Source organism: Giraffa tippelskirchi, chromosome 5 (genome assembly GCF_054371585.1).
Source record: "Giraffa tippelskirchi isolate mGirTip1 chromosome 5, T2T-mGirTip1v1.2.pri, whole genome shotgun sequence".
Taxonomy (NCBI): domain Eukaryota; kingdom Metazoa; phylum Chordata; class Mammalia; order Artiodactyla; family Giraffidae; genus Giraffa; species Giraffa tippelskirchi.
Genome location: NC_137279.1, coordinates 153,646,450 through 153,666,324, shown reverse-complemented (window position 1 = coordinate 153,666,324; position 19,875 = coordinate 153,646,450). Strand labels below are relative to the sequence as shown.

Here is a 19,875-nt window from a genome sequence, read left to right as displayed (position 1 = left end):
GAACTAAAGAGCCTCTTGATGAAGGTGAAAGAGGAGAGTGAAAAAGTTGGCTTAAAGCTCAACGTTCAGAAAACTAAGATCATGGCATCTGGTCCCATCACTTCATGGGAAATAGATGGGGAAACAGTGGAAACAGTGTCAGACTTTTTTTGGGGGGCTCCAGAATCACTGCTGATGGTGACTGCAGCCATGAAATTAAAAGACGCTTACTCCTTGGAAGGAAGGTTATGGCCAACCTAGATAGCATATTTAAAAGCAGAGACATTACTTTGCCAACAAAAGTCCGTCTAGTCAAGGCTATGGTTTTTCCAGTGGTCATGTATGGATGTGAGAGTTGGACGGTGAAGAAAGCTGAGTGCCGAAGAATTGATGCTTTTGAACTGTGGTGTTGGAGAAGACTCTTGAGAGTCCCTTGGACTGCAAGGAGATCCAATCAATCCATCCTAAAAGAGATCAATCCTGGGTGTTCATTGGAAGGTCTGATGTTGAAGCTGAAACTCCAATACTTTGGGCACCTCATGCGAAGAGTTGACTCATTGGAAAAGACCCTGATGCTGGGTAGGATTGGGGGCGGGAGGAGAAGGGGACGACAGAGGATGAGATGGTTGGATGGCATCACTGACTCGATGGACATGGGTTTGGGTGGACTCCGGGAGTTGGTGATGGACAGGGAGGCCTGGCGTGCTGCAATTCATGGGGTCGCAAAGAGTCGGACACGACTGAGCGACTGAACTGAACTGATGTCTTCAGTATCTAGGGCACCAACTGGAAAATATAACACATTCCATATTATCGTTATCTATATAATGAACACCTGATGATCACTTCTATGAAAAAAGAGACTAATGACATTAAAGCATGCAACACACACATATATCTCACGATGAAATAACCAGAGGAGGAGAGGAGGAGTGGCTTAAGAAAAAGTGTCTTTACTACTCTCTTTTTATTTTAATGAGATGAAGGTAGAAATTTCAATCTAAACCAAATCAATTTCTTTCATTTATCCAACTGTTATTTATAAAATTACTGTACATAAGGCTACATGCTGGCAAGGATACAACATGAACCAGATATGGGCCCTAAGGAGTTGACAGTCTTAATAAAAGAAAAAACATATGTATGATTATAATGCAAGTACAAAATTGTATTTGCCTCAAAAGACTTACACATAAGATATAACAAAAGTTGCGGGCTTTACCTTGGGTGAGAGGAGTAAGCAGAGAAATCATGAAGGTGGCATTTGAGTAAGGCATGAATGTAGGTCAAATTCAAAAGAAGTGTATGTGGTGTGTATGTATGTGTGTTTGTGTCTGATGCAGCTGCAAGTGAGGTGGGACGAGGGTATTGGAGCAGGACAAGAAATACACCCTGAGCAAAGCTCATTGTGAACAATAGAAGTAGAAAAGCAGGTAGTATATACAGGGAATCTTACATGATTTGGTTAGATGCATGAAGGAAAATAAAGTTAAGCTTTGAAAAAATAAAATGGCGAGGCTAAGTCTTTGAAATTTACTAAGTAAGCAAGAGAGTGCCTTTGAGAGAGAAGAGTAAGCTGCTCAAAACTATGTTTCAGGAAAATTTAGCTATATACAGAACACACTAGAAGCAAGAAGACCATTAGTTACAATGCTATGGAAATAGGCAAGCTGAGAAGTAATCAAAGCTTTTAACCTGGGGTGGGCAAATGTAGAAATAAAACAAATCCTAGATAAAGCATGTATTAAGCATATCTTTTTACTTTCTGTATTTTAATGTTTTGACATCTAGGAATTTGCTGCACCTGAAGGGACTGCCCCTCCCAGGGCTAATCAATTCTTATGCATAGCAAGGGACCTGCCTACAAGGACACCTTTTATATTGGCTTCCCAGGTGAAGAACCTGGCTGCCAATGCAGGAGACAAAAGAGACTCAGGTTCCATCCCTGGATTCGGAAGATCCCCTAGAGGAGGGCACGGCAATGTACCCCAGTATTCTTGCCTGGAGAATCCCATGGACAGAGGAGCCTGGTGGGTTAAAGTCCATAGGGTTGCATAGATGGACATGACTAAAGCAACTTACAATGCACACACTATTTATATGCAAACCAATCAATCCAGAGTCCATACCCTCAACCTCCTCCTTCAACAGGCTCTCAGAGACCTCACTCTCTGGGTCACTATCCACTTGCAGTAATCAGTGCAAGGACAGGAACCAGAAACCTAAGGATAGGCCTGATACCCAGAGCCTTTGAAATTATTCAAACAAGCTATTCCTACATCTGCTTATTCTGGTTTGTCCATTCCCTGCCATGGAAACCACAATAAAGCTTCTTGCTCAGGTTTTCCTCTTGCTAGTTCTACATCCTGCCTGGCCCTGGTGCCACTTCACGTGCCCCTCTATGTGGTTCAGCATGCCATGCCTCCTGGTTTTAGGGATCTATGAGTATTTAAAAACAAACAAACTTCTTCCTTTATGGTAGTTCTTTCTGTGTCTGTTTCTTACCATACTCAATTAAAACACAGTCCAAATACCCTTAAAACACAGCAGATACAGAACTAATGCTTGCATGCATGCTAAGTTGCTTGTCATGTCCAACTCTTTGCAACCCTATGGACTGTAGCCCACCAGGCTCCTGTGTCCATGGGATTCTCCAGGCAAGAATACTGGAGTGTGTTGCCATGCCCTCCTCCAGGGAATCTTCCTGACACAAGGATTGAACTTGTGTCTCTCATGTCTCCTGCACTGGCAGGCAGGTTCTTTACTGCTAGCACCATCTGGGAAGCCCTACATAACTAATAGGACTCTGTAACTGATAATAACTATGCTGATTAACATTTAAACTTCAAAGTACTTCCACTTATTTTTGTAATTCAATTCTTTTACTTATTTCACCCTTTAAAAATGGAAGTATAATTGACCTACAACACTTTGTTAGTTCTAGGAGCACAATATTATGATTCAGCATTTCTTTTTCCTACTTTTTAAAAAATTTATTTATTTTAATTGGAGGCTGATTCAGCATTTCTATACATTACAAATGATCACCACCCTAATTCAATTCTTATAATAACTTATTAGATATTTAATTGCCATGTTTTACACGTGAACAAACTTAGAGAGGTCAATTTAAATGCCCAAACTCATCCAATAATTCACAGACTATGTGTTCCTGAGCAAGTTTCTTAATCTGTTTCTTTCTTCATATATAAATTAAGGTTAATAATAGTACTGGCCTCATAAAGTTAAGGTCATGATTAAATTAGCCTTTATTTCTAAAGCACAATAAGAAGTTAAGTTGTAGACATGTTCAATTTTAGATATTATGAGTGCTAATCTGGTGGAGTTTTTTAGTAGCAGTTGAAAATCAAGAGGAAAGTGAATTTTAAGGAACAGAAGTGAGAACTAGAGATACAGATTTGAGAAACTTTCATGGAGATGGTAATAAATCAACTGAGTTCCAAAATAAAAACCTAGAGGTACAAAGAGAAGGCAATAGGGCCAAGGAGAAAAACTGGAAGTAGAAAGTAAAACTAGAAAAAAGGCATCTAGCCCAGTAATAAGTGAACCATTTCAAGGTTGGTTCAGGGTCAAAGAGGGGTAAGATTGATATTGTTAAATGCTGTGAGAGGTAAAAAGAAAGCCCATTGAATTCGGTGACTTTTGACATCTTTAGGTTACTCATTATTGACTTCTCAGTAATTTTCATACAGCAATGGAGACAACAGAATGCAAAGATTAAAGAGTAAACACAGATACTTGTGGTTTATGGTCTGACATGTAAAGGCTGCAAAAGACATACATCCAGTACTCACAAGAAAAAGGCTTAGCAAACTGAAAATCAATGGGTCTTCTTAGACCCATCAGAGAATTGAGGTTACATGCAAACCCCTGTACTAAAAGGGATGTGGGAATAACAGAATCACAACTTACTGAAACTGTCACTAGAGCTAACAAGTGGAAGGAAAACCTAACAGGCAGTAGCCTAATTGCTGAAAAATGAGTGTAGACTAATTCAAGAGAAAAAATTGCTGGGGACCCAGCCTTAGAGAGGCCCCCAGACTTTTATCAAGTTTTACCTTCAGGAGCTCCAGCAAGCTCCCATGATGAAGCTCAGAGTAAAACTCCCTGATAGTTTCAGCAGGAGGACAGGAAGTAACCATTCTGAAATATAAATAGAATGTTCAGTTATCCTTAACAAAGGCCTGCCCTCAAGGAAAACCATTTTACCAGAGCCTAAGCAACATGGGGAAAGGGAAATACCTTACTTGAAATGCATCTAACCTTGTTCCACCTAAAAAAAAAAAATTCTGAGAATTACTTATGAAGGTCATGGCCCAGGGGAAAAGGCCTACTAAAAGATTAAGACCTATCACAGGATTAAGGCACACTTCTCTCTGCCTTCCCATTCTCTCCCAGCACATCTTACCACATCAACAGGGCTCCTGTATAATAACAGGGGATTACAATGGGAAGAACTACAAGGCTCAGACTCTAAGCAGGAGTCTCTAGGGAAACCTAAAAACCAGAGACAGAAAAACCAGGACACTAGAGGAAACTGAAGTCTCAGAAACCTACAGCTACAGTAAACAACCTGAGTCCTAAGCAAATAAACATAAAACTTCACACTAAGTGCTTACTTACCTCAGTTCATATTACCTGATGCAACATGTTTAGCTTTCAACAAAATACACAGCATACCAAAAGGCATAAAGCAGTCTGAAGAAACAAGCATTAGAGCCACAACAGATATGGCAGAGATTTTGGAATTGTTAGGACTGGGAATTTAAAATAATTATGATTAACATGCTAAAGATCCTAATGCAAAGAGTGAGTAACACACAAGAACAGATAAAAACTACTCTCCCCCTCGCCCACTCAAATCAAAAGGAAATGAATAAATAAACTTGGCAAAGAAGTGAGATAAAAGCATTGAAGAAAGCACTAGTGCTTTTTTTTTTCCACCACAGTAGAAGACTGTCCAATACAGCCAATCCCCAAACTATGATTTTTTGACTTTACAATGCTGTGAATGCGATACATGTTCATTAGAAATCCTACTTTGAATTTCTTTTCCTGGGCCAACAATATAAAATGATACTCCCACAGCTCCCAGTCAATCATGCAATCACAAGGGGAGGCAACAAATACAACCATTCTGTACCCACACAATCATTTATTTTTCAGTACAGTATTCAACAAACTATATGAGATATTCAACACTTTATTATGAACTAGACTTTGTGTTCGATGGTTTAGTCTAACTACTGGCTAATGTAAGTGTTCAGAGCATGTTTAAGGTAGGCTATGATAAACACGCTTCCCTGTTGGCTCCGATGGTAAAGAATTTGCCTGCAATGCAGGATACTGGGGTTTGATCAGGAAGATCAGGATACTGGGGTTTGATCAGGAAGATCTTTGGTCAGGAAGATCCTCTGGAGAAGGGAACAGCTACTCACTCCAGTATTCTTGCCTGGAGAATTCCGTGGACAGAGGAGCCTGGAGGGCAACAGTCTATAGGGTCACAAAGAGTCAGACGTGACTGAAGCGACTTAGCACTTGTGCCCATGTTTGGTAGGCTCAGTGTATTAAGTCCATTTTCTTCTTAATGATATTTTCAACTTATGATGGGTTTACTGGGAAATAACCTCATGGTAAGCTGAGGAAAATCTGTATTGCTAAGCCAATAGGAAAGACCCAATATAGGAAAAACTGGAGTGGGAAAGTGAAAAATTAAAAAATACATATTTCATGAGATCCTTTCTGAGATCAGTATTAAATCCTAAACTGAGAAAGATGAGAAATAATATATTAGGTCAAATCAATGGTTGTAAACTTTATTATGCATGAAATTTTGTTTTTAATTAGATAATATGGCTACCTCAAAAAGTGAAGGTTATGCTACTTCCTATCTCCCAGCCCAGTTCAATTCAGTCACTCAGTTATGTCCACCTCTTTGTGACCCCATGGACTGCAGCACGCCAGGCTTCCCTGTCCATCATCAATTCCCAGAGCTTGCTCAAACTCATGTTCTTCGAGTCAAGTCAGTGTCCATCTCCCACCCTACTCTTTCCTTAATAGGTAATCTCCCATGAATGTGTCATTGCTTAAGAAATCCCCAAGGGAATTTTTCTAACACTCTCTCAGGTACTATGAGAGTTTTATGACCTTTTAAGAATTTAAATTCAAGAAAGTGTTGAAAACCACTAAACCATTCAGGTATGACCTAAATCAAATCCCTTATGATTATACAATGGAAGTGACAAATAGATTTAAGGGAATAGATCTGACAGACAGAATGCCTGATGAACCACAGGCAGAGGTTTGTGACACTGTACAGAAGACAGGGATCAAGACCATCCCCAGGAAAAAGAAATGCAAAAAAGCAAAATGGCTGTCTGAGGAGGCCTTACAAATAGCTGCGAAAAGAAGAGAAATGAAAAGCAAAGGAGAAAAGGAAAGATATTCCCTTTTGAATGCAGAGTTCCAAAGAACAGCAAGGAGAGATAAGAAAGCCTTTCTCAGCGATCAATGCAAAGAAATAGAGGAAAACAATAGAATGGGATAGACTAGAGATCTCTTCAAGAAAATTAGAGATAGCAAGGGAACATTTCATGCAAAGATGGGCTCAATAAAGGACAGAAATGGTATGGATCTGACAGAAGCAGAAGATATTAAGAAGAGGTGCCAAGAATACACAGAAGAACTGTACAAAAAAGATCTTCATGACCCAGTTAATCACGGTGGTGTGATCACTCACCTTGAGCCAGACATTCTGGAATGTGAAGTCAAGTGGGCCTTAGGAAGCATCACTACAAACAAAGCTAGTGGAGGTGATGGAATTCCAGTTGAGCTATTTCAAATCCTCAAAGATGATGCTGTGAAAGTGCTGCATTCAGTATGTCAGCAAATTTGGAAAACACAGCAGTGGCCACAGGACCGGTAAAGGTCAGTTTTCATTCCAATCCCAAAGAAAGGCAATGCCAAAGAATGCTCAAACTACTGCACAATTGTACTCATCTCACACGCTAGTAAACTAATGCTCAAAATTCTCCAAGTCAGGCTTCAACAGTACATGAACCCTGAACTTCCAGATGATCAAGATGAATTTAGAAAAGGCAGAGGAATCAGAGATCAAATTGCCAACATCCGCAAGAGATGTACCAGAAAAACACTATTTCTGCTTTATTGACTATGCCAAAGCCTTTGACTGTGTGGATCACAAGAAACTGTGGGAAATTCTGAAAGAGATGGGAATACCAGACCACCTGACCTGCCTCTTGAGAAACCTGTATGCAGGTCAGGAAGCAACAGTTAGAACTGGACATGGAACAACAGACTGGTTCCAAATAGGAAAAGGAGTACGTCAAGGCTGCATATTGTCACCCTGCCTATTTCACTTATATGCAGAGTACATCATGAGAAACGCTGGGCTGGAGGAAGCACAAGCTGGAATCAAGATTGCTGGGAGAAATATCAATACCCTCAGATATGCGGATGATACCACCCTTATGGCAGAAAGTGAAGAGGAACTAAAGAGTCTCTTGATGAAAGTGAAAGAGGAGAGTGAAAAAGTTGGCTTCAAGCTCAACATTCAGAAAACTAAGATCATGGCATCTGGTCCCATCGATTCATGGCAAATAGATGGGGAAACAGTAGAAACAGTGAAAGACTTTATTTTGGGGGGCTCCAAAATCACTGCAGATGGTGATTGCAGCCATGAAATTGAAAGAAGCTTACTCCTTCGCAGGAAAGTTATGACCAACCTAGACAGCATATTAAAAAGCAGAGACATTACTCTGCCAACAAAGGTCCATCTAGTCAAGGCTATGGTTTTTCCAGTAGTCATATATGGATGCGAGAGTTGGACTATAAGGAAAGCTGAGCACCGAAGAATTGATGCTTTTGAACTGTGGTGTTGGAGAAGACTCTTGAAGAGTCCCTTGGACTGCAAGGAGATCCAACCAGTCCATTTTAAAGAGATCAGTCCTGGGTGTTCATTGGAAGGTCTGATATTGAAGCTGAAACTCCAATACTTTGGCCACCTGATGTGAAGAGCTGACTCATTTGAAAAGACAGTGATGCTGGGTAAGATTGAGGGCAGGAGGAGAAGGGTTCGACAGAGGATGAGATGGTTGGATGGCATCATCGACTCAATGGACATGAGTTTGGGTGGGCTCTGGGAGTTGGAGTTGGACAGGGTGGCCTGGCGTGCTGCAGCTCATGGGGTCGCAGAGTCGGACACGACTAAGCAACTGAACTGAAGAATTTACATGAAATCGACTTAATTTTGAGATTTCCAAACCAACAAGTAAAAAAAACCAGACAACATTAGCAGTAACCAATGTTACTAAAGTATATATTACACTCATTTGTTTGCTGCCAGCAAATATTTATCATCTTCAGTCTAGGCAACAGCAGTGAACAAAACAAAAACCTCTGTCTTCATGGAGTACATCATAGTTGGATGAAAACTGATTAACAAAAAAGTATATAATATAGCAAACAATAAACTTTTTGAAGAACAATAAAGCAAGTTGAGGAACTGGAAGTACTGGGAAGAGTATATTATTTTATGTTGGGTAGTTAGAGAAGGACTCTTTGATAAAGTGACGGCTGAAGAAAACAAATGAATTATGAAATGACTAAGGGTACAATATTCCAAAGAACAGCAAATGCTGTTGAAGAGGCCTTGAAGTTGGAAAAGGTGTTTGACATTGTTGTGGAACAATACAGAGTATAACTAGCCAAGGGGAAGAGTCCAAGGTGAGATCCTGCGTGGCCTACAGAGGATGAGCTATTACTCTGAGTGAAGTGGGACGAATCAGAGACTTTTGAGAAGAGCCACAGTGATTACTATGTTGAATGAAGGTGACGGCAAAGAGACCACTTAGGAGTTTACTGCAATGTGACAGTTACTGACACTGGAGTGGTAGTCTGGACTTATTTTGCAGAGATGGTAGAATCTACTGGTGCACGGGGGTATTGAGATGTCAAAGGTAAACTAAGGTTTTCTGAGTAACTGGAAGAGTGGAAATTGTCATTTACTGAAATGGGAGACTGCAGATTTAATTAGAGGGGAAAATAAGTTCAGTTTTAAATATGAATTTTGAGATGCCCATTAACTTCTAAGTGCAGCTATCTGATTTTAAGCCTGTTTTCTTGGGAGAGGTATTGGCTAGAGAGATAAACTTGTAAACTGTGAGCAAATGGGTAATTTTTAAAGGCAAAAAACAAGAGTGAAGAGAAAAGGTTCTAAGACTGACTGACCCCATCAACACTCCAATATTTAGATATGGGAGAGACTGAAGAGGTAACAGCAAAGTATTTTGAAAAGGTGTAGGCATAAAGCAAGGGGAGAATTAGGGGAGAGTGGTGTCCCAGAAACCAAATGAAGTGATTCAAAACTCAGGAAGTGGTAAATTAGATCAAAGCTGTTGATGGGTGAGTTAAGAAACAGAAATGGCCATTACACTTGGCTGGACAGTTATTGCTGACCTTCACTCAAGCTGTTTTTAGTGGAGGGGTAGGATGGACCTGGTGGCTCAGATGGTAAAGAATCTGCCTGCAATGCAGACCTGGGTTTGATCCCTGGGTTGGGAAGATGCCCTAAAAAAGGGAATGGCTACCCACTCCAGTATTCTTGCCTGTAGAATTCCACTGGACAGAGGAGCCTGGAGGTTACAGTCCATAGGATGGCGACGAGTCGGACACGACTGAGTAACTAACACTTTCACGTTTCAGGACGGACAAAAACCTGAGTACCATATTCAAGACAAAAAAGAAGATTCCCAACACCTTTCAAACAAGTTCTGCTCAAGAAAGATTAGCTGAGCTGGAAGAGATTGCAGAGGGGAGATGTTGAGGGTTTGAGAAGAGAGAACAAAAGTCATCTGGAAGTGTGGGAGAATGAGTCAATTAGGAAATTTTAGTGGAGTAGATAGAATAAGCGACCATTTGAAGTTTTAAGTGAGACAACTGTAAAGCTGTGGGCTTCTGTCCAGCCCTTAATCCAACTGCTGCAGAACAACAGAAGGTTGTAAGCTGGAATGAGTTTTAAGGCAGGATGGTATGAGAAGGCATTAAAAAAACCTCGACTACAGAGCATAGTAATGTTCAGTCTGGTGGGTCACAGAAGCTGAGAGATTGAACATCTGGGTACAGCTTTAAGGCAACAAGTTGCAGAGAAAAAAACCACCACACCAGGGGTGCCAGGAGGAACGGTGGTTCTAAACAAACTAGGTCTTTTCTCAAAAGGGTTTGGAAAAGGCTGTATTATGCCAAGAAAGGAGACATTGCCACCTCGGAGTTTACAAGGTTGCTCACTCAACACAGATGAAGAGGTAAGTTCTAAGAGGGTTCCCTCCGGTACCCAAGGGGATGGACTCAAGTTTTAGCGTCCGAACTTACACCCCGACGTTCGGCTGCCTGCGGCCGTTTACTGGAGAGATGGGCATGGTGGCGACTGGCTGGGGAATGGCCGACCACCCTTTTTCCTCGCTGCTTCTGAAGCCCCTGTACCCCAAAGCCGGCGTTAGCGGCTCCGGCTAAGGCACGGGAATGTTTGCCGGGCGTCATGGAGACGGTGGAGCCCTGGCTCAACAAGCGGCCGCGCGGTTGGCTGGCGGCTGGAGGCCGAGGAGGAGGGAGGAGGCGGAGGGGAGGGCAGAGGGTTGGTGGAGCAAGAGGAAGCTCCGGACGACGACTAGAAGAAGGAGGCGGGCGGCCCGGGCCTCAGGCCCCACCCAGGCTCTGAGTCTCCCGGGCTGCAGGCGGATGGATGGGGCTTCTTCAGGCGGTGGCGGCAGCAGCGGAGGTGGCGGCGGCGGCAGCAGCAGCGGCTGTAAGTGCAGCCTCCATAAACCATCTCTCCTCTCCTAGTCCTGTTCGGGATGAGTGGCTACCGAGGTGTCCTCGGTCCCCTTTCTCTCCTTCCCCTCCCCCACCGCAGAGTACCGCCCGGAAGACCCTTCACTTCCGGGGAGGGGCTAAGAGAGCGCGCCCAGCGGGCTGCCCCTCCCGGAGTGACGCCGGCCACCCAAGGCGCATGCGCAGCTCCTCTCTACCGCCCACCCCCGCCCAACTGGGGCTTTGGCTTTGGCGGCGGCGGCGGCGCGCTGGGAATCCGCTGCGGAGTGAGTTCGCCTCGCCCTGTCCGCTTCCGCCCCTTCCTTCAGTCGGCCCAGGAACCCAGTCGGGGTGGGGCCAAGCTGACCACCGCGCTGTGGCCCCGCCTCTTTCGCGCTGTACCTCCCGGTCCTGTCTCAGCCCAGGGAGACTCCTGCTCCCACTGCATCCCTGGTGGTGAGCAGGGTCCTGGGCAAACGGGTCCTGGGCAAACAGGTCCTGGGCAAAGCAGCCCTTTTCGGAGGGAGTAAGGGAGGGAGGAGAGGCCCGAAGAGGGCATTGTTGTGAGGGAAAGAGGTCCTCGCAGCCCGTGGGAGGATCCCTGGGGACAGATGCCTCCCCCACCTTTGAATGGCCTTGTTCTTTCAGCTTTTGGTGGAAAGATCTCTGGCCTGGAGACCATCTCTAGTCCTCGTTTGCTGTGTGACCTTGGGCGAGTCACTACTTATCTCTGGGCCCCAGTTATCCCTAAAACTTCCTCCAACGCTAAAACTCTTTAATTTTGCAGAAAAGCTTATGCAGTTACAAGACTGGCCGATCTACTGAGGCCGCTTAGCCGAGGTGACCCGGACTTGAGTGAACCTTTCTTCAGTCATGGGTGGAATGAGGCGACCTATTTACTGAGTCACTTTTATTTCTTTATCATCAGTTGCAAATTGCATGACTCAAGGCTCATTAATGTTTTTCTAAAATTATCATGGGATTCCTGTCCTAATTCCTGGTTGTCTTTAAAAATTAGAGATGGGGTGAATACTGAGCTTGTAAGATCATCGTCTCCAGTCTCGTTACTACTGAGGCTCTCTTTCCTTTGATCCAGATGGTGTGGTGGCTCGATTCTCCCAGTGCCTGGCTGAGTTTCGGACGTGGTTAAGAACCAACTGGTTGAGGTTCAATGCAGACAAGACGGATGTGATGCTGGTAGGCAGGGGCACACTTGGAGATTAAGGGAGGGAAAGTCCAAACTCCCTCAAGTATATAAAATGTTATATTACTCTTCCAGTGTTTGAGAACGGTTGATGGGCCAATAATTTCCAGAGTTTGGATGAGATTAAGAAATCATGTCAACAATATTATCAAAATACCAATTTGTGATAATTTGATAAAATGGAGCCACTGGATAAAAGTGTATCTAAAAATTACGAAAAGGAAAACCAGAACTGTTCTTTGCAGAACCAAAAGGCTATATACGTGTTTTGGGGTGGCGTTAATAAAAATCAAACCGAGAAAAAGATGACGCTAATTGTCGCATAGATGTGGGACTTCCAGTGTAATGCATTACTGCTTTGTAATTTACATGCTACCTGCTACAGTAAAGGTAAAACTCTCAATTTATCTAAAATGTCATTTTTAAAAATAGATTAAGTTTTTTGACATTTAGGTATTCTCAATTGAATTAGTAGTTACCCGTAAATTTTTACCTGCACATCATGTGCAGGCTGTCACTTTTAAATAAAAATTTAAGGAAATAGCCTCAAAAGGGACTCTGAAAATTGTTAGATACAGAATTTGGTTTTAGGGTTTTGAATGTACTGTATTAATCTATTTCATTCAAGCAGCCCTAGAGTCTAAATTGTTGCAAATTATTTTCTTGATGCATTTTGAGAGATACTTTTTTGAATTGCATAACATGTGTATATAGTATTCCTTATAACTGAATCAGGTATTGGTCCTGAATAAAAGGTTATACTTCTTAGGTACATGTAAATTGCCAGGTTTATTTATTGCTTAGTTGGGGTACTGGTTGAAGAAAAACTGAGACTTTAAAATGCTTTTGTTAAAAGCAAAATAATAACTTTGAGGGGTTTGTGTGTGTGTATGTGTGTGTATTGCAGCCTCTATAAAATTGTTAAATAACTTTTTTAATGGAATATGCAGTAAATTGCTTAAAAATAGTTTCCCAATATAATAGCAGTTTTGAATAACTTAATGTGGTAAAAGTTAATGTAAGTTTGCCTGAACATAAGGAAGCCTTTAGGTGGGGAATGGAAGCTAAAGAGGCATTTATTCAGGCTTTGTAGTGATTTTTTTTTGTTTTGGGACATTAGCCACAAATTTCACATATAATTAGAATTAACCACACCTTTTTGCTTAACTGTAAACATTTTACTACACAATTTTAACAGAACTACCATTTTGGATATCACAATAATAAGGACTATAAACTATAATAATTTTAAACAGCTCATATGTAATGGTGAATTTTCTCATGCCTTCAACTCTGTAATGCCCCCTTTTCAGCTCTTCTAGTATCAGTAGTCTTTAAAGATTTATTTTTTTGTTAACCCAAGTATAAATATTGAGTGTTTGTATTTGGATACAAAGAAGACATCTGTTGAATTAATCCAAAGTGCTGAAGAACTCAGGGTAAGGAGTGACAATAACAAGGAGGTAGACTCTGGTTTGATAAAAAGAAGAATGTTCCAAACATTAGAGGTTTTTTGGAAAAGAACAGCCTTTTTATGAGACGGTGAGTACATTGGAGGTGTTTAAGCATAGGCAGGAAAGCCTGGTAGTGGGGAAACAGAATGAGGGGTTCCTAACTAGACAGTTTAGAAATTGACTAAAGACCTCTAAGGTCACATCCAACATTAAGATTCTGTAACTAATGAATAGTTAATTTATACATATTTGATACTGAAGAGGTATACAAGAGTTTTGAGAAAGACTTTGCGTTCTTTAAGACCCTGGTTCAATCCCTGGGTTGGGAAGATCCCCTGGAGAAGGAAATGGCAACCCACTCCAGTACTCTTGCCTGGAGAATCCCATGGACAGAGGAGCCTGGCAGGCTACAGTCCAGGGGTCGCAAAGAGTTGGACACGACTGAGTGACTAACACATGACGTGATGACATGACAAGATGGCTCCTAATTTTTTTTAATAAGCATTTTATTTTTTGGCCACGTGGTACTGCATGCACGTCCTAAGTTACCCAGCCAGGGATTGAACCCATGCCCTCTGCATTGGGAGCATGGAGTCTTAACCACTGGACCCCTAGCTAGGGAAGTCCCTCCTAAAAATTTTAAAGATAAGTATATCACTAGAATAAGATGGGAGGTGGGTAAAACTATACTGAATTCAATATGTGAACAATGAATTACAACATTGGAGCTGTTTCTCTTTTCCTTTAGAATATCTGAATCAAAAAAAAAATCACTTAACCCACATTTACAAAAAAAAATGTAGAAAGAATTTTTTTCCCTTAACCAATAATGCCACTTAAAAATAATAAAATTGATGCACAGTATTAATAAACTTGAAGTCATTTATCAGTAAGATGGATACCCATTCAAGTATGTCCTAGACCCTGATATTCCTTACAATTTCAGAATTCATTCAGTAGCTTAAGGGACTGTGAGCCTCAGTTGTTTATCACAATCAGGATTCTTGTTGATAACTGAAGAATCAGAGATTCTTCAAGTAAATTATTCCTGTGCCTTGCATTTTGACAATACTGTTTAATCTTCCTTTTGATAACCAGCTAAATTTCATATATTAGCTTTCCCATTTAAATGGATAAGTCTCCTTTAATCCAGTTGTTTTATAAAGCCTGAGTTTCTACCTCTAGGCCCCTTATTCTTGTCTTTACCCACCTCAGTTCTATGCACATCCATTGTTCTTTGCCTTCACAGCTGTTTCCATCAAGCATCTCAAAGTGAAAAGTGTTGGACTAGGAACTGACTTATAAAAAAAATCATTTCCGTTTCAAATCAGAAGGACTAAGGTAATTCAACAGGGTAACTCTTAGAAACTATATACCTATGCTAAAATATTTATTCCCCCAAGGAATCCTGAAAAACACTTTTATATAAGTATTCTAAAAAATAAAGTGAAAATACTGTACAGTACAGTTAATGGTAAAAATTGTTTGTAGATTTGGGAACCTTAAAGTTTTCCTTTCTCTTCTTTCCCTTGCTTTTCTTTCAGTAGAAAATGTGCATCAGATGTTTATGTTTAATTGGTTTACAGACTGTCTGTGGACTCTTTTCCTGTCATATTACCAGGTAATGTCCTTTCACTTAGCAGCTACTTCATATATCTATAAATGCACAAAATATTCATGCACAAATTATTATTGGACATAAGAATTTTAAGTTAAATGTTGAATCTTTGAAAAAAGAAATTGCTTAGTAGAATCTAGAATTTTAAGGGAATACAAATAATCTAAAACAGTCTTCCCCATATTTCATTAAGTATCGGTTTAAAGAAAAATTGTATATGTGCACATTTATGTAATATATTGTGCTGGCAAAGCGTTATTTGGAGGGAACAAATAAGTTTCATATTTAATCAGTTGATTTTGGAAGTGATTTTTGAAACTGCATTAAGAAGAACCGTTGAACATTTGGGGGAAAACGGTCTTTATGAAATAAGACTTCTAACTTCTGGTTTAGTAAAATGTGTTAGTACACGTTTTAATATCATGTTTGCATTACCCAGTATCTGCCATAGTAATGGAAGTGAAACACGTTTGTTATTTTGCAATCATTGGCTCTAGCAATCATCAGAATTGGCACCAAAGCCACTTGGCAGTTCCCGGCCAATACATTACAATAAACTTTTAAATTGCAGGCATTTCAGGCATTGCACATAAGCAAATTCTCCACCTGTACAGTCGAGTTGGAGATTATATCTATTAAAGAGCAGCTTTTCAGCATTTTACATTTAGAAATTTTCTCTAGTGCAGAAGCATTGCACAATTACGTTACTACTGGCATTGCAGAAGGTGTGCGAGGAAAAGCAAATGATACATGAGGATGGCAGTCTACTCAGTACAGTCCCTTTTCTTAATCCCTGCTGTGACCTGTAAAATTTTGTTATATGGTATTTTACAATTTCTGTCGGGAAAGATCCAAGAGAAGTATCCATCAAGGGATAACCGCTTTCAAAGCGCACTGCTTGTCGTTGTTGCAATCACAGCAACATCCGTTTTTCCAACAAATGGGACTTCAAAAAAGGCCTACACGTAAAATATATCGTATCTTTTCCCCAGCGATATGAATGCTGGACGTGTCTCCTTTGGCTAGTTTCCTTCACCTCTAGTCCCTAGAGCCCGCTCCCGGACTGGGGTCGCGGATCCTCTGGGCTGGGGAGGCGCCAGATACTGAGATGCCCACCTCCCGCTCTACACCCACCTTGGCTCCGCCTCCTCTGCGCTCCTCTGGGGGAGGGCTGCATCGGGGCCGCGCGCGCTCCTTTTCCCGCGCGCGCGCGTTCTGGCCTTTTCCCTCCAGTCCCGCTGAGCCCCGGCGCCGCGAGGGGGCGGAGTGGGGTGTGGTGGGCGCGCTCGGGCGGCTCCTGCGCGTTCCCGCCGAGGCAGCGGCGGCGGGAGCGGCAGAGGCGGCGGAGGCTGGAGTCCCGTTGCCGAGTCTCACATCCGGGTTCTGGCCGTGACCCAGCTGCGGCCGCCGCGGAGATGTGACCCGTCAGTACGGCAAATATGGCGGAGGTAAGGGAGCGCGCTCCCCCTCCCCGTCCCGGAGCCGGGCGCCCCCAGGTCCGGGCCGGGGAGGAGTGGAGTGGGCCTGGCTAGGGAGGCCGAGCCCTGCTGGCGCCACTGCCCACCTGTTGTCCGGAACAGGCCGCGCTCTGGGCGGGAGCTTTTCGTGGAACTTAGTTGAGATGGGTCTGTGGGTAGGAGAAAGCGGAGGCGTAGTTGGACTTCGGGGGCACTTTAAAGGGTCGAGGGCGGCGTAGCTGTGCGTACGGAGAGGGGCGAGGTGGGGGGGTGGTGGCACCCGCGGAGTAGGGGCTCCTGTGGCGCAACTTCGCCGGCCGGTGCTAGGGGCCGAGAGAGGAGCTGCTGCTTCCTCTTGCGAAGTTTCTTCCCTCTTTAACCGAGATGCTGTTGCGCCCTACCGTGTCACCCTCATCGGTTTGCTACTGACATTCCGCCTGTGTTGGGGAAAACGTAAGGAAAACGGCCTCTGATTAACTCTGTAATTTTCTTGATGGTGATCAGATGAGCGTGGAGGAATGAACCTGATCTGTTCGCAATCCATCATTCTAGGTTAGGGCAGCTTCCCCATTTCTTCAAACATTCCCCCTTCCCCTCCCCGTAGAACCTTTTTCTCTCTTTATATTTCAGAAGAGTTGCTTTCTCCCTTTCTTACTCCCATCACTTTCCGGGCGTTTTACGCCTTTACGAATCGAGGCTGTCTATTCCTGTCTTTCTCTTTCAGTTTTCCCCCGCTTAGGGAAGATTTCCTCCCCTCCCCCTCCTACCCCCCCCCCCGCCCCAGTTTGCTCTTTTTCTAGTAAACGAGTTCCCAAAGCCCCCTTTCTTCGGTGGCGATTGTTATACATTTTGGGGCCTTAAATCCGCGGACAGACAAACCTCTGTTGATTAATCTGAATTTAGTATATACTGCTGGAGATTAAAATTTTTGCCTCTGATGTAAACCTATAAACATTTGACTTTTTTTAAAAATACTTTTTTTTCTCCCTTACCATCAGAAGAATTTCGATATCCTTTACTCGCTGGAGTTGAAGAGGTGGTGTACTTGGACTTTAATATCTTCCTTGAGTAGAGCCACTTTAAATGTTGGCAAAGACATTTTTTTCTTTTGAGAATTATCATTTTTATTGTCTCAGTTCAGTTCAGTTCAGTCGCTCAGTCGTGTCCGACTCTTTGCGACCCCCTGAATCGCAGCACGCCAGGCCTTCCTGTCTCAGGGGCACCTAAAAACAAATTTAGGAAGTAGGTAATTATATTTACCGTCCACCCCCTATTTTTATCTTCATTATTTGCTAAATGAAGCCAGTGGTGAGTACACTTTCATCAATACCATAATACTTCCTTTTTAAATCTTGGAATTCAGAAAAATAGATTTTGGAAAAGAATGTTAATTTGGAGACCTGTTCAAGTACCTGTTGAGTGGAGGGACCCAAAGCTTAAGAGTTTTCTGGAGTGGCTCTTAGGGTGCTCCTTCCCCTTGGTGTATGGAAACTGACTTTATGTTCTGGAGTATTTGCTATTTAAAAGGAATAACAGGCTTGACTGCTGCCAGTATTTTTTAAAATTTTAATATTCTGATATAAAAATAAGTTTAGATCTTTAGATTTACTTCTATTTCTTTTGCTCTTTGTGGTTAAAGAATTGTATTCCAAAAAATATGAATTGGAGAAAAGATAGTACTTTGTATTTCACTTAATGTGACTGGATTTCTTCCACTGGGCTGAAAGATTTTTAGTCCTGATGAGGTTCTTAAGGGCTTGTTTCCTTCGTGTGTAAAAGGGGAAGAGATTCTGTGTACCTGGCTTTACATATATTTTGTCAAATAGTCTTCAGTGAATGACCATTAGATAAGCAGCGCTGTGCTGTAATAGGTGATGTGGTTTCTTGCCTCGTGGTGCTGCTCAGGATGATTTGAATTTTAAGTTTTGTAGTCAAATTTTAAAGCAAGATACTACTGAAGGAAAATATCTTAGTGTATGAAAATACAGTGAAATTTAAGTAAGTTAAAAAAAAAAACCTTAGAAATTTTAACAACTACCACACTGAAAACAATATGTAAATAAAAGCATTTTAACATTTTATTTCTTTTAGAATTAAAGATGATTGTATTCATTAGTGATTGAGTCACTGATTGTTTCTTAATAATTTCAAGTGGACATTTTAGTTTCCTTAAAAATCGCATCATTGGAGAATGGAACTTTCATGTTTTGTAGGAACACACGGATGGTTCAATTTCAAGGAAAAAAAAAAACCTGAAATTTGTTTCCAACGCATTTATTTTAGTGACCTAGTTATCTTTTAAAAATTAATCTTTCATGTTCTTCAATTACTTGTAGATGGATTTATTTATAATGAATTTTGAGGAAGAGTGGAGGAAACTTGATCTCTGTCCTGCAGAAAATCTAGAACCAGTGAAGTAGTGAAAAGTAAAATGAATTTGTAGTTTTCCTATCTCAATATTTGAGTAATTAGAATGATTTTAGAGACTAGTCATTTTAAAAATTAGACCAAGGAGAAATGCTTGATTTATAGAGTGCTTTTACTTTTATTTGAACTATGAAGAGATTTTTATTGTTTTTTATATGCTGCCGATATAAAGCATGTGATAAAATAGTTCAAATGCCATGCTCTTTGCACTTTTGGTTAAGTAGACCTGAGGACTGACGCTAACCGGTGAAATAACAGTAAGTGCAAAGTGACAATATGTGTTCATTTGATAAATCTGAAGGGAAAACAGGTCACTGAAGAAACGTGTCTCTAGAGAAGAATGTAGGTATTATGCTTCTGGGCTTTTTTGTTGTTGTTGTTTCCTGCATAGAGTGACCCTGATCTTGTTTTTCCAGAAAAATATTTGATTCTTAAATACTGTTTGCTTTAGAAATGTACAGAATACTAATTTTTCATACTTGATCTGATCATTTTAGTCCCTGATAAGTATGTCATGCTTATTAAAATTGTAGTAACATTTAAAACATATATAACATATACAGAAGGAATGACATATGCTTCATTTCTTAATACTTTCTGGTAATATTTCTCCCTGCTTATTATCCTCTAAAATTATTAATCAACCTTCCAAAAGGAGGCTCTCCTAGTCACACTTAAAGAAAATTACGGGGTAGTGGCAGTTGAACAAAGACAGTGAGAAAGAAAGAAGAAGAGGAAAAAATAGTCAGTCCTTTGGGTTTTATAAGGAATGTGGTGTACAGACCTTTGGGAATGAACAATTTGTCTTTTATTTCAGAGTTTGTAAACACATAAGCGACTTCTCTTTCAAGGGAAAAAAGATCATAGCATAGTTTAAGACCTGTCTTT

The 19,875-nt window shown here is 41.4% G+C and overlaps 2 protein-coding genes and 1 long non-coding RNA gene across 52 annotated transcripts in view; 1 reads left to right on the top strand and 2 right to left on the bottom strand.

The window, feature by feature from the left end:
* DNAI4 (dynein axonemal intermediate chain 4) overlaps positions 1 to 10,582 on the bottom strand; it is a 99,816-nt gene extending 89,234 nt beyond the window's left edge. Inside the window, 2 exon segments of the mRNA XM_081490763.1 lie at positions 10,390 to 10,506; positions 10,508 to 10,582. Of these exon segments, the coding sequence (XP_081346889.1) occupies positions 10,390 to 10,506; positions 10,508 to 10,557 (167 nt within the window). The 5' untranslated portion in view covers positions 10,558 to 10,582.
* LOC145506360 (uncharacterized) lies at positions 1,735 to 5,200 on the bottom strand. The gene is made up of 2 exons (XR_014053815.1): positions 2,647 to 5,200; positions 1,735 to 1,980 (listed from the first exon to the last, which is right to left on the bottom strand). It is a non-coding gene; the product is annotated as an uncharacterized LOC145506360 (long non-coding RNA).
* A 134-nt stretch (positions 10,583 to 10,716) lies between the features above and the next one.
* MIER1 (MIER1 transcriptional regulator) overlaps positions 10,717 to 19,875 on the top strand; it is a 64,724-nt gene continuing 55,565 nt past the window's right edge. For 3 of the 50 annotated variants that reach the window (XM_081490772.1, XM_081490800.1, XM_081490768.1), the window contains exons 1-3: positions 10,717 to 10,822; positions 11,924 to 12,024; positions 15,072 to 15,106. In XM_081490772.1, coding sequence (XP_081346898.1) covers positions 10,756 to 10,822; positions 11,924 to 12,024; positions 15,072 to 15,106 — 203 coding nt within the window. In that variant the 5' untranslated portion in view covers positions 10,717 to 10,755. Of the gene's footprint in view, positions 11,284 to 11,923; positions 12,025 to 12,106; positions 12,422 to 14,734; positions 14,840 to 15,029; positions 15,128 to 16,415; positions 16,552 to 19,875 lie in introns of those variants that run through there. The other 47 variants (XM_081490771.1, XM_081490782.1, XM_081490766.1 and 44 more) reach the window with 33 other exon arrangements.